We start from the raw sequence: 15818 nt of genomic DNA on the forward strand, positions 1-15818 counted from the left end.
GTTTTTCACAGCTTGACAGTTCACATGTACCATATAGATAACATTGTGCTCTCAGTGCCATGGAGTTATGCAGAAGTCAGCACTGATTGGCTAAAATGCATTTCTGTCAAAAGAACTGAGAAAATGGGGCAGTCTGCAGAGGCTTAGATACAAGGTAATCACAGAGGTGAAAAGTGTATTAATCTAACAGTGTTGGTTATGCATAATTGGGGAATGGGTAATAAAGGGATTAACTGTCTTTTTAAACAATAACAAAGTTGGAGTAGACTGTCCCTTTAACATTGATTTGGTATAAAAGAATGAGACATGAAATGCATTCTTTAAGCTAATTGAAAAGGGGCTAAATATATATTAGGTGAATAAAAACAATAGTTATTACAAAGCATTGCAGCAAATTGCATGACCATACATCTTTTTCTAGGATTGTTTGATATTGAGTGCATGACCACCGATCACTACACAGGAGGCATGAAACAGCATTACAGAGTTAAATCATGTAGTTGGCAGAAGCCTAAGTTTGAGATCCCGTACACAAAAACATATTACATTGCAGCAGAAGAAGTAGAATGGGATTATTCTCCAAATCGTACCTGGGAACATGAGAGGCACGTGATGGAAGATGTGAGGTAACTAATGAAATGATTTTACTTTACAGTGACACTTTTTATCTGTATAATTACATGAACATGTCTCTAAATATATAACATGCATTTTTGTTTATTTCTTTAAGCCCTGGGGATGTATTTTTAAACAAAAATGAAAAATCTATTGGCTCAAAATATAAAAAAGCAGTGTATCAAGAATATACAGACAAAACATTTACAAAACGGAAAGAAAAGAAAGAATACATGGGAATTCTGGGTAAATATGTTTAACAGTTAAAATAGATTCTAAACAATACTGATTACAAACTACATTTTATTTCATACCATAGCGTTCAAAATCAATTGTTTAGTTATATTTGCTTTCATATGATCATGCCTGGAAGTAGGTTAGGTACAGGAAGGAACTGATACCTCGAAATTACAAATAAAATAAATTTTATTCTAGATGACACTGTAGGTTTCAATAGGAAGGGCAACCAACTGTATCTCTCACACTGGCTAAAAATAAATATATATATATATATATATATATATGGGTGGAAAAATATCCCTATGGTGGTTTACTTGTCAGGGGTTAAAAGCTACTAGCCCAGAGGGAAAAAGTTAATGTAGGAAAAAGTCAAATTTCTAAGTCGTCCGGGACCAGTGGACCAATGGAAGGAGAGAGAGAGAGAACGATTTATATATATATATATATATATATATATATATATATATATATATATATATATATATATATATATGTATCTAGATTTATATATTTTTATATATATATATATATATATATATATATATATACTGTATATATATATATATATATATATATATATATATATATATATATATATATATATATATATATATATACTGTATATATGTAGTATATAGATATATAGATATATGTATCTAGATTTATTTACAGTATATATAGTATAAAGATATATATGTAGATATATTGATGTACTGTATGTATAGATCTATACCTATATATTTTGGGAAAAAATATTAAAATGTCTAATAATTTTCTTTGACAGGTCCACTTATAATGGCAAATGTTGGAGATAAAATAAAAATAATTTTTAAGAACAAGGCAAGCAGACCTTATTCAATCTATGCACATGGAATAAAAACGGATTCAGTATCAGTAATGCCAACTAAACCAGGTAATAATACATTTTAAACAAGGCAAATAAATGCAAAAAGTATCTCTGACTTAATATCTCACGGCTAATTATAAATCTTACAAACAAATAGTTAAAAAAAAATACAAGCAGGGGCAGTTTGAAGGAGCACTGACATCTCTAAATCACCTATTGAATCAATGGTATTTGGGATTACGCTAGATAGATTAAGTTAAATATTGGCTTCAAATCAAATCGCCATCTGCCTTAAAACTAGTAAGGTAAGTTTCTATTTCTAACTGAGGATTATGCTCATTTTAAAGAGCCATTAAAATATTTTTTGAGGATTTTCTATTGACTTTCTACAAACACTGCATTAATTGTTTGTACACATATATAAGGTGCCAGATATATTTTTGTAATATTTTTATCTTTGGTGTAAAGATATAATTAGCATAACAGACTACATCAGCGCTACTGTTTTTACTTTAGAAAATATTTTCTTAAGACATCTTAACACAAGAGTGTAGTTATACCCATATGAAAGTAATGTTTTGCATCACTAGTAGCTAGTAGTAGAAGCTACAACATATTCCTACAAGAAACCAAAACTGTTAAGCACTATACTATTGATAAATCTTGTAAAAACAGTAGTGATCATATCCCTTACAATTATTTGGATATTTAAGTACTTTAGTAAAGATCTGGGGGTCGATCCGATAAAAATCGTCGTCCGCAAAAGCCGGCGACGCCAATATTTATGCTGGTTTGGTATCACATATACGGCGTAACCTAGAAGTTACGCCCGTATATTTCTGCCGTCGCCCGTAGTTTTTTGGGCCATAGGCAGGTATACCAAACCAGCACAGTTTGGTATCCAATATGCAGCATAAGGACTTACGTGGCGAAAATGGAGAAATCTTACTCCATTTTCACCTCGCCACAAAAAGCAGCCGTAAGAAGCCTTACGCTGACTATTGGAGCCCCGTAACTCCCTAAACTAGCTAGAAAATAAACCTAACACCTAACGCATGCACAATGTCTATCTACCTGTCACCCGTGATCTGCTAAATAAAACCTAACAAACACCTAACGCATGCGCAATGTCTATCTACCTGTCAACCGCGATCCCCCCCCCCCGAAATCCCTAATAAAGTTATTAACCCCTAAACTGCCGCTCCCGGACCCCGCCGCCATCTACTTAAACTAACCCCCTACTGTGAGCCCCTAAAACCGCCGCCATCTACCTTATCTATCCCCTAATGTGAACCCCTTACACCGCTGTCATCTACCTTATCTATCCCCTAATCTGACCCCTTACACCGCCGCCACCTATATAAAAATTATTAACCCCTAATCTAATCCCCCTATACCGCCGCCAGCTATATTAATATTATTAACCCCTAATGTAAGCCCCTTACACCGCCGCCATCTCTATTAAAATTATTAACCCTTAATGTAATCTACCTACCCCGCCGCCAGCTATATTATCTATATTAACCCTAAGTATATTATAGTTAATATAATTATTACATTATATATATTAACTATATTAACCCTAATTATATTAGGGTTAATATAGTTAATATAGTTACTATAGTATTTATATTAACTATATTAACTCTATCTAACCCTAATACCCCTAACTAAATTTATATTAAATTAATCTAATTCATTTTATAAACTAAAATATTCCTATTTAAATCTAAATACTTACCTTTAAAATAAACCCTAAGATAGCTACAATATAATTAATAATTACATGGTAGCTATGTTAGGGTTAATATTTATTTTACAGGTAAATTGTTAATTATTTTAACTAGGAATAATAGCTATTAAATAGTTATTAACTATTTAATATCTACCAAGTTAAAATAATTACCCAATTACCTGTAAAATAAATCCTAACCTAAGTTACAAATACACCTACACTATCAATAAATTAAATAAACTACAAATATCTATCTAAAAATACAATTAAATAAACTAAACTAAATTACAAAAAAAACAAACACTAAATTACAAAAAATAAAAAAAAAAGATTACAAGATTTTTAAGCTAATTACACCTATTCTAAGCCCCCTAATAAAATAATAAAGCCCCCCAAAATAAAAAAAATTCCCTGCCCTATTCTAAATTAAAAAAAGTTCAAAGCTCTTTACCTTACCAGCCCTTAAAAGGGCCTTTTGTGGGGCATGCCCCAAAGAATTCAGCTCTTTTGCATTTAAAAACATATACAATACCCCCCCCCCCATTACAACCCACCACCCACATACCCCTATTCTAAACCCACCCAAACCCCCCTTAAAAAAGCCTAACACTACCCCCCTGAAGATCTCCCTACCTTGTCTTCACCACACCGGGCCGAACTCCTCATCCGATCCGGGCGATGTCTTGCTCCAAGCGGCAAAGAAGAATTCTTCCTCCGGCGATGTCTTCCTCCAAGCGGCAAAAAAGAATTCTTCCTCCCGGCGACATCTTCCTCCAAGCGGCAGCAAAGTCTTCTTCCTTCCGGCAGCATCTTCCATGAAGCGGCATCTTCAATCTTCTTTCTTCGCTCCGCCGCCGCGGAGCATCCATCCCGGCCGACGACTGAACAACGAATGAGGTACCTTTAAATGACGTCATTCAAGATGGCGTCCGCCGAATTCCGATTGGCTGATAGGATTCTATCAGCCAATCGAAATTAAGTTAGAAAAATCTGATTGGCTGATTGAATCAGCCAATCAGATTCAAGTTCAATCCGATTGGCTGAACCAATCAGCCAATCGGATTGAACTTGAATCTGATTGGCTGATTCAATCAGCCAATCAGATTTTTCTAACTTAATTCCGATTGGCTGATAGAATCCTATCAGCCAATCGGAATTCGGCAGCCGCCATCTTGGATGACGTCATTTAAAGGTACCTCATTCGTCGTTCAGTCGTCGGCCGGGATGGATGCTCCGCGGCGGCGGAGCAAAGAAAGAAGATTGAAGATGCTGCTTCATGGAAGATGCTGCCGGAAGGAAGAAGACTTTGCTGCCGCTTGGAGGAAGACGTCGCCGGGAGGAAGAATTCTTCTTTGCCGCTTGGAGGAAGACATCGCCGGAGGAAGAATTCTTCTTTGCTGCTTGGAGCAAGACATCGCCCGGATCGGATGAGGAGTTCGGCCCGGTGTGGTGAAGACAAGGTAGGGAGATCTTCAGGGGGGTAGTGTTAGGCTTTTTTAAGGGGGGTTTGGGTGGGTTTAGAATAGGGGTATGTGGGTGGTGGGTTGTAATGGGGGGGGTAAATAATTTTTTTTTTTTTTTTTTTTTTTTTTTTTTTTTTTTCAAAAGCTTTATTGAGATATCAGTAAACTTTACATCATAAAAAGAAATATTGCAATACAACAAAATATAACATAATGCTTTAAGTTGTGACAAATCCTTGTACATTTGCAAAGAGAACCAGTCTATCATGAGGTCTCATACCAGTCCATGTAACTATACGTCATCCAAGTTTATCATTGAAACATAAATGTTGATACCATCAGTTGCACCCCAGTCCATTCTATTTGTGGTGAATCCAGGCTCCCGTCCCTGGATCCCCATGTCCCCTCTTATCTCCCGTGGTGTTACACTATCTGTCCCTCAATTCTCTTCCTAGCATATCTTATATATTCTAAACGGAGGGGCCCTGTGGTTTGGGGGGAAGAGGGGTAGGATGTTGTACCTGTAGTTGGAGCCGTTACACCCCCACATCTGGCAGGGGGGTGGAGGGGGGGGGGGGAAGAAGAGGGAAGGGGGAGGTCCAAGAGTCTATATTGTTTCTACTGGCGTATGTATCTAGGTCGGTTTCCAGATTTGTAGCATCATTTCATGTGTCTCTACTGAGCCGTTCTTAAGATAATAGTACCGTTCTAGTTGTAATATTGTATCGACTTGTTTTTCCCATTCCTGTACAGTGGGGGATGTCGTGGTTTTCCAGTACCGGGGGATTAAAAGCTTTGCGCTGCTCAGCATTGTTAGAAGGAGTTTGGTTTTCGCCTTGAGTTTAAATCGGGGCAGGCCCGAGAGAAGGAGCAGTTTGGGGTCTCGCGGGACTATGGTTTCTAATGTGTTGCAAATTCGTGCTACTACTTCCACCCAGAATTCCTGAATTTTTGGGCATTCCCACCATATATGTATGATGGTGCCCTCAGTTGCACAGCCCCTCCAACATCTACCCGATGTGGTGGGGTAAATCGTTTTTAGCCTTTTTGGTGTAAGGTACCACCTTGTGAGGTATTTCAGGTTTGATTCTTGTACTTGTGCTGAGATAGAGGCAGTTTTATTGCTAATAAATATGTGTTTCCAAGTGTCGGGTGTCAGTTCTGTACCTAGATCCCTTCCCCATGCCTCAGTGTATGTCGGGAGATGTTCGTTATTTGGCGACTGGAGTGTCTTACAAAGGATGGAGATTAGATGTGCTCGAGGACGCCCAGCTACACATAACTTTTCAAAGTTGGTTGGTTGTCGTAATAAGGAGTCTTTTGCTTTGTGTGTGGTAACAAAGTGCGTGATCTGGGCATGTGCCAGCCAGGTCAAGTGAGTTTCCGTGTCTCTTATGTCCTCCCACTTTTTTATTTTATTTTGTTGAGTGATATGCAAAATTGTGTTTTGGGTTATCTGATATCCTGAAGGTGAGTAGTGCCTCACTACACATAACGGGAGAGCTGGATTGTTTAAGAACGGTGTCATAGGGGATATATGTGAAGAAATATGTGTTTGTGTATGGATCATTCTATCCCATGTCACAAATAGCTCTTTAAGGAGAGGAAATTCTTCTATGAGCCGTGGGCGATCCTTTCTCAATGTCCATGCAAGGCACCCCATATTGTTTATGTGCATAATTGCCCTATCCACCTGTATCCAGTGTTTAGTACTATCATTGGCACTCCACTCCACTATCCTTTGTAACACTATAGCTTGTCTGTAAGTCTGGATATTCGGGACCCCCAATCCTCCCCCCTCCCTTCTCATGTACATGGTTTGTCTGTTAACCCTCGGCCTTGCACCACCCCAGATGTACGTTTCAATATCTGTCTGGAGTTTCGCTATAAATTCAGGCGGGAGTGAGATGGGCAAAGTCTGCAGGACATAAAGTATTCTAGGGAGGATGGTCATCTTTATGACACTGATCCTGCCCAACCATGATAATTTTTTAGTTTTCCAATTTGATAGGTCATTAACTACTGACTTCTCCAGTTGTTTATAATTGGCCTCAAATAAAATGTTTGCATCTCCTGAGAGTTGTATGCCTAGGTATTTCATCATGGATGTCTGCCTCCTTAACGGACAGGAGGTCATTAGTTGGGTTATATCCTCTTCCTCCGCATTTATATTTAGCACCTCCGATTTGGAGACATTCAATTGGAAATTGGAGTAGACTCCGTATTCCTGAATTATTTCCAGTGCCCGTGGTAGTGATATTGTAGAGTTTGTGAGCGTCAACAAGAGGTCGTCCGCATACAGGGCTAATTTGTGTTCCGTGTTATCTAGGGTTATACCTGTAACTTGTGGATCGACTCGGAGTTTAAGGGCTAAAAGCTCTATCGAGATTGCGAAGAGCACTGGCGAGAGGGGGCACCCCTGCCTAGTACCATTCGCAATGTGGAAGCTCTCGGACAAAAGGCCGTTAACTTTAATCTTGGCTGATGGGGCTGTGTACAAGGAAAATATCATTTTTACAAATAGCGAGCTAAAACCCATTTTCGACAGGGCGAACTGTACAAATGCCCAGCTCACCCTGTCAAAGGCCTTTTCCGCGTCTGCTGAGGTCAATGTCATCGGAATTTTTTTATGTTTTGCATATGATATCAGTTGTAACACCTTAAGGGTGTTGTCCCTCGCCTCCCTACCTGGGACAAACCCTACTTGATCCGAATTAATTAAGTCTGGGAGCACCTTATTTATGCGAGTGGCTAGTATCTTCGCATAAATCTTAACATCAACGTTAAGCAGAGAGATCGGGCGAAAGTTTTCTGGCCTATCAGGGGCCTTTCCCGGCTTAGGGAGAACTGTAATATGTGCCTCTAGGAGGTTTTGGGAGAACCCCCCATCACTCTGGAGCGCATTGTACATATCTGCTAAATGCGGGATTAGGATCTGCGCAAATTGCTTGTAGTAAGCTATCCCAAACCCATCTGGCCCAGGGCTCTTTCCCCCTGGTGTGTCTTTTATTGCTTTCAAGATTTCAGAATGCGTTATTGGTGCTTCCATTGCCCTCGCGTCCTCTATGCTTATTCGCGGTATCTCTATATCCTTTACAAAATTCTCCATCTCACTCTCCCTGTCCCTGTCAGGTGTGTCTGGTAGGGGTTGTTTGACTGTGTTTTTTAGATTATATAGTGTGGAATAGTATTGTCTTAATGTCTCCGCTATCCCTTTGCTATCCTCATGTTTTGATCCATATTTGTCTTTAATGCTTGTGATGTACGCTTTGAACCGTTGCCTCTTAAGAGTTTTTGCCAATGAGGCACCTGGCTTATTGCCGTATTCAAAATAGTGCTGTTTTAAGTATAAAGCCTTTTGTTGTGCCTCTTTAACTTGCACCTTCTGAAGTTCCGTTCTTACTGCTAACAGAGAGTCTTTTATATCTATTGAAGTGGTGTCTTTTTTGTGTTCTTTTTCCCAGTAGGCTAATTGTGCTTGTAGCGAGTTATAGAGCTGTCTATCCTGCTTACATTGTTGTGCTTTGAGCTTTATCATAACCCCTCTGATCACTGCCTTGTGAGCCTCCCACACCATACTAGGCCTACTTCGTTCTGATTTATTTATTTTGAAATACTCCTCTAGTTCTCTAACGATTTCTATGATGGCTAAAGGATTTTTCAATAAGCTCTCGTCTAGACGCCAAATGAAAGGCGTTGTCGGTTTCTCCGGCCAGGTGAAATCGCACACCACAGGCGCGTGGTCCGACCATGAGATCGGTAGGATATCTGTATGTATGACTTGCGAAAGCAGTGTTGGGTCTGTTAGAATGAGATCTATTCTTGAATATGTCTGGTGCGGATGAGAGTAAAATGTAAAATCCTTCTTAGTGGGGTGTGATACTCTCCAAGTATCCTTTAATAAGAGTTGTTGCAATTGTGTAGTTATGGACCTCCGAACCTTTTTAGGAACACTAGAAGTGCCGTGTGAAGTGTCTATTGTTGGGTCTAGAGGAGTGTTAAAATCCCCTCCTAGTATTACTTCTCCCTTGCCTATCTCCAAAATCTTTTGCATAACTGTTTTCAATGTGATATGTTGTCTCTGGTTAGGCAGGTACACATTAGCCAATGTCACAAATCTATTGAATAATCTGCCCACTACAAGGATATACCTCCCCTCCCTATCCCTCTCAATGTGTGTTGGTTGGAATTGGGTGTGGTTGTTTATTAGTATGCCCACTCCCCCTGTCTTTGTAGGGCCTGATGCAAGAAACTGGTTATGAAATCGTGTGTTTATTTTTTTCGGTTCCCTCCCCCTTTTGAAATGGGTCTCCTGTACATACAATATGTCGCCCTTCTGTCTGTGCAATTCTGTAAAAGCTACAGACCTCTTTTCAGGGCTGTTTAGTCCCTTAGCATTAATAGATATGAGACGTATTGTGCGGGCTTTTACTGGTTCCCCCCTTGGCTCCATGTGTTCTAGTTTAGTTAGAGCTTATTAGTCCGGTGTAGATGACTTTTAAGCACAAGTGGATGGATATCAAGATACGTAGGATTAAATGTAAGACCGCCTAGTACTCGGCGGCTGTCCCTGGTTATTCAAATCCTAAGGACTGGTATTGCTAGCAAAATTTCTGGCGTTTAAGCTGTACAGGTCGTCACTAACTTGCTTAATAGAGTAAAGGTGAGGGTTGGTATCCCGTGCCCCCATGCTGGCATTCTGATATTTATTAACCCCTAAGTTATAGAGTCTATCTGTCCACCCCTGGGAGATGTAAATTAGAGTTGGCTGTATTGGGGGTTAAGTTTTGTCTAATCTTTCAGTGTTTTAATTATGGAGGAGTGATAGAGAGGGTGTCGTTTTGTGGTATGGCCCCCTTATATATTCTGCCTGTCCCTTCTCAAATCATCCTAAGCTTTAATGGTATCAAAGTTTTCGCTTACTGTATTTCTGCATGTTTACCATGTCGTTATGTGTGTATTCATATCTGTGTGTGGATGCAGTCGTCACTTTGTCCGTAAGGTGGTCAATTAACATAAACCCTTTAGCAATAATAAAACGATTAGCTGGAAACTGTGTAGTGTCCTATATACAATTTCTATACCTTTATTCTAAATAAACCAGCATACTCCCGGTTGGATTATATCTTATACGTAATTTTAGCTAATTACCTAGAGAGTTTCTCCAGGCCCTCTGTGAATAGTTTATACGGCCTGTCTGAATATATTGCAATAGTCAAAGTATAGTATGGCCTATTCAAATATATATCCACATTGTACTGACTTCTTATGATACATACCCCTGCTATCCTGAGTCTATCTTTAATGATCTTATCCCACAAAAATTTAAACAGTATAGTAATTAATAAGTTGAACATGTATAAACATAAACATATGGCTGGGGTAACCCCACTCAATCTTTGCTATATCATCCTTTTGAGCAATTGTCGCCTTCACACCGTCTCTTTATAGTCCACTTTTTTACTCATACTTAAATGACTGGTGCGGGACTGCCTTAAAAGAAAAAAAAAAAAAAAAAAAAAAAAAATGCTTCAAACAATCACCCCATGCCTAGCTTCACTAAACATTTCACATAAAAGTTCAATCGATATAACCATCAAAACTTGTATTAACATAAACATATATTCGGTATAACATTACCCAGTCCATGTTAGATTTTATGTCCAGAGTACCATGTCCAGAGTGCCAGGAGAGTACGCTCTCTTTGGTGCAAACTGCCCTCATTTCCAGTTCTCTTTATGGATGTCTCCTCTTTGTGTGGCTTTTTCCGGGAGGACGTTCTTGTCCGAAGAAATCTGTTCTTTTGGTGGTGTAATTTTAATCTGTAGTGCTTCACAGAATCGGTCTAAATCTTCCGGATTTCTGTATATTGCCGATCTGTCTCCCTTTGAGGCATTTATACTAACTGGGAATCCCCATCTATATGGAATGCCTTTGTCTCTGAGGACTGTTGTAATAAACTGTAAGTCCCTTCTCTTTTGCAGGGTAGTTGGGCTGAGGTCGGAGTATACTTGAATATGCACCCCTGCGTGTGTGAATTGTGGTTTCAATCTTGCTTGTCTTAACACCTCCTCTTTATCCTGGTGGTTCAGGAACTTGATGATAATGTCCCTCGGCGGGGCTTTAGGCGAAGGTTTCGCTCTTAGCGCTCGATGTGCCCTTTCCAATACAACTTCTGCTGCCGTGTTATCCCCTTTGAGGGTTCTAAATAAATCTTGCAGATACCCAGGTATCGCTGTAGGGAGGACACTCTCAGGAACTCCTCTGATGCGCAGATTGTTTCTGCGTCCCCTATTATCGAGGTCCTCAACTTTTTCAAGTAGATTCTGTATAGTTTCTTCCTGGTTATAGATAAGTTGTGATAAGTGCTGTATATCCTGTGTGACTACCTCATGACTTTCTTCCAGTGTCACTACCCTGTTGTCTATTCGCTTAATGTCTCTCTTTATGTCCTGAAACATGCTGCGCATGTCTGCCATGGCTGACTTTATATCATCTTTAGATGCTAATTGCTTTAGGTCATCTCTAGTGATCTCTGACTGTTTTACTGTCACCGCTTGAGTTTCAGGGTTTGTTTCCCTGTTTTCTAAAGCTGTCTGCATTTCTTGTGATTGATCTGGTAGAGTGTGTGGTGCACTTTCTGTGACTTTTAGGTAGTGATCCATTATTTTTGTTTTGGGGTTAGTATCTGCTTTGGCTATTCTTTTGGCCGGCATCACCTCACAAACAGTCCCAATGTTCCTGCTGGCAACAGTGTTTATTGTTCACCTTTCTGCTCAGTGTCCGGTGATTATAAGTGATTTACTCTTGTGTGTCTGGCTTCAAAGTAGCTTAAGTGTTTGTATCTAAACTATATGACACATGAGCCCCTCCATCACTCCCATTAACATATCTGATTTAAATATTGAGTTGATTTACCCAGCTCCTGGCCGCACTATGTTTGTCAACCTGCTCTCTGTACAACCGCTGGGTTATTCTGCAAAACTGTGGTCCTGCTCCGCACCGTTATTGATATCTCACAGTGGGGCCTATAGCGAGTATGTTGCCTGCGTCTGCAGTAGCTGCGTGCGTATATCAACTTCCGGGCCTCAGCTACTCAGATACTTAGCCCCCTTTTGGTCTCTGTTCTTGTGCAACGTCTTCTCCTTAAGCACTTTCGCCAGACCGTTGTAGCGGGTGGCCTTTATATCTTCTTTGCGCAGTAGCGCTGTTGAAATCTCCGTTCCGCTCCGGGACTCTTGTGTCTCTGCACCCGTGTCTTGTTTCAGCTGCGGTCCGGATCGTGGCGGTAGGTGTTATTTCCCCTTTATTTCTGTTTTCTTTTGTAAGCCAGGTCCCGGTGGGTGCTTCAGCAATTAGGGAATGCTATATATGGGTTTTCAGCTTCCTTGTATCTTTTAAATCTGCCAGCATGAGGGATCCGGGCCTAGGAGCTGCTCTAGCTAGCTGCCATCTTAGTGTGCGGCCAAACTCCGCCCCCGGGGGGGGGTAAATAATTTTAATAGAGATGGCGGCGGTGTAAGGGGCTTACATTAGGGGTTAATAATTTTAATAGAGATGTAGGCGGTGTAAGGGGCTTACATTAGGGGTTAATAATTTTAATAGAGATGGCGGCGGTGTTAGGGGCTCACTTTAGGGGGTTATAGATTTAATATAGCTGGCGGCGGGGTACGGGAGCGGCGGTTTAGAGGTTAATAACTTTTTTTATTGTTAGGCTAGTGAGGGGGGATAGCGGATAGAGGGTTAGACGTGTCGGGCTATGTTTAGGAGGCAACTTAGACAGTGCGGGTGATTTAGACTTTAGTCAGGTTTTATAGGTGCCGGCAGTTTCTAACGTGGCGCAAGTCACTGGCGACTCCAAAAATCTGTACTTACGCAGATTTCTGGACATCGCTGGTTTGTGAGACTTGCGCCACTTTAGCAAGTGACGACGCTGCATATTGGATAGCTCGAGTTGCGAGCTGAAACTGCGGGCGACGCGGGTTCCCTCGCTTGCGCCGCAAACTGCGATCTATATCGGATCGCGCCCCAGGATGGAAGGCAGAAGCAAAAATATGCCAGATTCTGTAAGCCTTTAAAGGGGTAAAAAAAGACAACAAATGATAAAACTAAGCTAATGAGCTGCAAATTGTATAAAAGACTGATGATGAAAATAGAGAGTCATTTATGAATGATGGGAAACAAACTGACTATAGGAATAAATAAAAGAATGAAAAACTGTCAGGCTGACCATACAAGGAAAATTGTACGTTTAATGTATTATATTGTGTGTGTGTGTATATGTGTGAGTGTGTGTAGCTTGCAAAAAAATTGTATTCTGGTACAATTAATACAATCAGCTTCTCTATGCACTAGGACAAGTTTAGAATGTAATGAGTTGAATGCTATTCATATAAATGACAAGCTAAGTCTTATGCTGTATGTTCAATAACCACTATATCATTGTAGGAGACACACAAACCTATATTTGGAAGGTGCCTGAAAGGTCTGGGCCGGCGATGAATGGAGATCCAGACTGCTTAACCTGGGCATACTACTCAAAAGTTGATCAAGTGAAGGTGAATTTTTAATTTCAAATTAATCAAGAAATCAATTCACTAAACTCCAGTGATAGACATGTAAGACCTTCTTACACAGTGGTGTAGAGTGTCACATGATAACCCCCCAAAAAATGTAAAATACTGTAAAGAAACTCAGTAACTAGTAAAAAAAGAAGTGTGCATCTTGATTTGCCATTTATAAAACTGTACAACTCAATCCCCATGAGTTTACTACAAATGCAATGCATTATAGTATTTGTTTTTAATTTGTTTAATTTAAAATGGGGAATTTTTAATTGTCCCTAGTAAAAAAGGATGATATTCCTGGAGTCATTCTAAAGTACGGTAATCAATAATTCTAGACTAGTCATCAGAAGCAATCCCGAGGTATGCCCACAGGCCAAAAATTAAATGAGATGACTCTAGAGTCATTCACTGGCTGTTCATGCTTGTGAAGTAATCAGTAAGGTAATTCGCTAATTATTCTGAAGTCATCACCCAGAATTTTTGTCCTTAGTGCCTGACTTTACAAGCCTGATGATGTCTGATGATCTGCAAATGACTTATAATGTAGTTTGACGATCATGGCCTCTAAAGTTATCCTGTAAGTCTTGGTGTATTACAGTTTTATAAACTATTTTCTTGAATAACCCATTTCATATGGTTTGCTAGATGTCCTCTAAAAAAAAATACTAGATGACTGGCGGGTGGTCTGGGGAATGTGCTAGGTAGTATTTTTAGCAGATCCCCATTGACTCTACTACTACTGTCAGACGTATCCCCATTTTAGACCTCATACCCCATTACCTGTAGTCTCTGTTATACGCCCATATGAAACTACAGATCAGATGTGCTACCCTGGAGCTCCAATCAGTTGTATTCCATCATCAGACCTCAGATCAGTTACATAGGTCAAAAGTCACTGTTGGTCAGACCATAGATTAGACTGATCACCACAAATCCCCTTCCATCTACAGTATTTGACCATATGCCCTTAAATTAGATGCAATCAAGAAAATATTTTGCAAGACAGCCAGTTGAAATACTAAACACGTTGCAACCCTATCCACCATAGAGTGGTAAAAGTTGACCATATCAGCTAATGAACAATTTATCCAGTTTGTCTAAATACTTGTTTAAAAAAATGATTAATCATTGTTCTTTCATATATACAACAGAAATGTTTTGAATTTAATGTCCCTTTAATCAGTGGTGGAATTCCTAAATTTTAGCAACAGTTTTTGGTGGGAATCTGAAATTTTAGCAACAGTTTGTCTAAATTCTCTATAATACAAGACCTTTACACCTTCTAAATTTTCTTAAGAACTGGTCAGAACAGACTGAATCTCACCTCTGACTTTAATTATACTATATTGGACTGTAAAAAAATGTGTTGATGGAGAATGTATTGAGTATAATCAGGTGCAATATCTGCTCGTTTTTCACCATGGAGAGTGCCAAGTATACCTGTTAGTTCTGAAAAATGGAAAACACTAGAATGCTATAAAGTCAGATAACTTTTTATTGAAAATGTAAATTAAAACAAAGCAAAGAGTATACATTAAGACAAACATATTTCTGAAAGCCGCTTACCAAAGAGTCCAGGAAAAGGAGGAACTCAGGGAAAGCCCAACTCTGTTTCACAAAAACACAAAACCCTCAAATAAAATATAAAAATGTTCTTTATTAAACAATCTTTAAAAACACACTTGCACCAACACCATCTGACACAGAGTAGCCATCTGACGTGCATGGTGACATCACAGAGGAGGCAGGGAGCACACTATAACAGGCAGCTCCCTTACAAGCCAAAGATCTCCAAGACCTCTCATTTGAAAGAGAATCGCCTGGGGTATTGGATCTATGTAATAAAGTAAAAAAACACAACACACAGGGTTTTGCTAGGAATGGGAATTTGTAAGCTCAATAAAAAGTGTATTATATCTAGAGTAAGACCCCTAATAAAGTTTATATTATAGTTGACAAGCCCTTCCCTTTAAAAAAAAAAATAAAAAAAAAAAATATATATATATATAATGTGTCTATATAGCCAGGTGATCACTGTGATAACAGTGATCAACTTGCAAGAAAAAAAAAAGTGCTTTTCATTCTGTATTGCAGTTAATATATATTAACTATATTAACCCTATCTATCTCTAACACCCCTAACTTAATTATTATTGAAATAAATCTAAATAATATTAATCTTATTAACTAAAACATTCCTATTTAAAACTAAATACCTATAAAATAAACCCTAAGATAGCTACAATATAATATTTTATAGGTAAATTGGTAATTATAAAAACTAGGTAGCTATTAAATAGTTATTAACTATTTAATAGCTATTGTACCTAGTTAAAATAAATACCAAGTTA

The 15818-nt window shown here is 39.0% G+C and overlaps 1 protein-coding gene across 1 annotated transcript in view; it reads left to right on the forward strand.

Moving 5' to 3' along the window:
- Positions 1-15818, forward strand: part of LOC128656209 (ceruloplasmin-like) — a 208642-nt gene that overhangs the window by 172636 nt on the left and 20188 nt on the right. Inside the window, 4 exon segments of the mRNA XM_053709992.1 lie at positions 422-626; positions 731-861; positions 1640-1768; positions 13349-13458. Of these exon segments, the coding sequence (XP_053565967.1) occupies positions 422-626; positions 731-861; positions 1640-1768; positions 13349-13458 (575 nt within the window).

Source organism: Bombina bombina, chromosome 4 (assembly GCF_027579735.1).
Source record: "Bombina bombina isolate aBomBom1 chromosome 4, aBomBom1.pri, whole genome shotgun sequence".
In the NCBI taxonomy this organism is placed as follows: domain Eukaryota; kingdom Metazoa; phylum Chordata; class Amphibia; order Anura; family Bombinatoridae; genus Bombina; species Bombina bombina.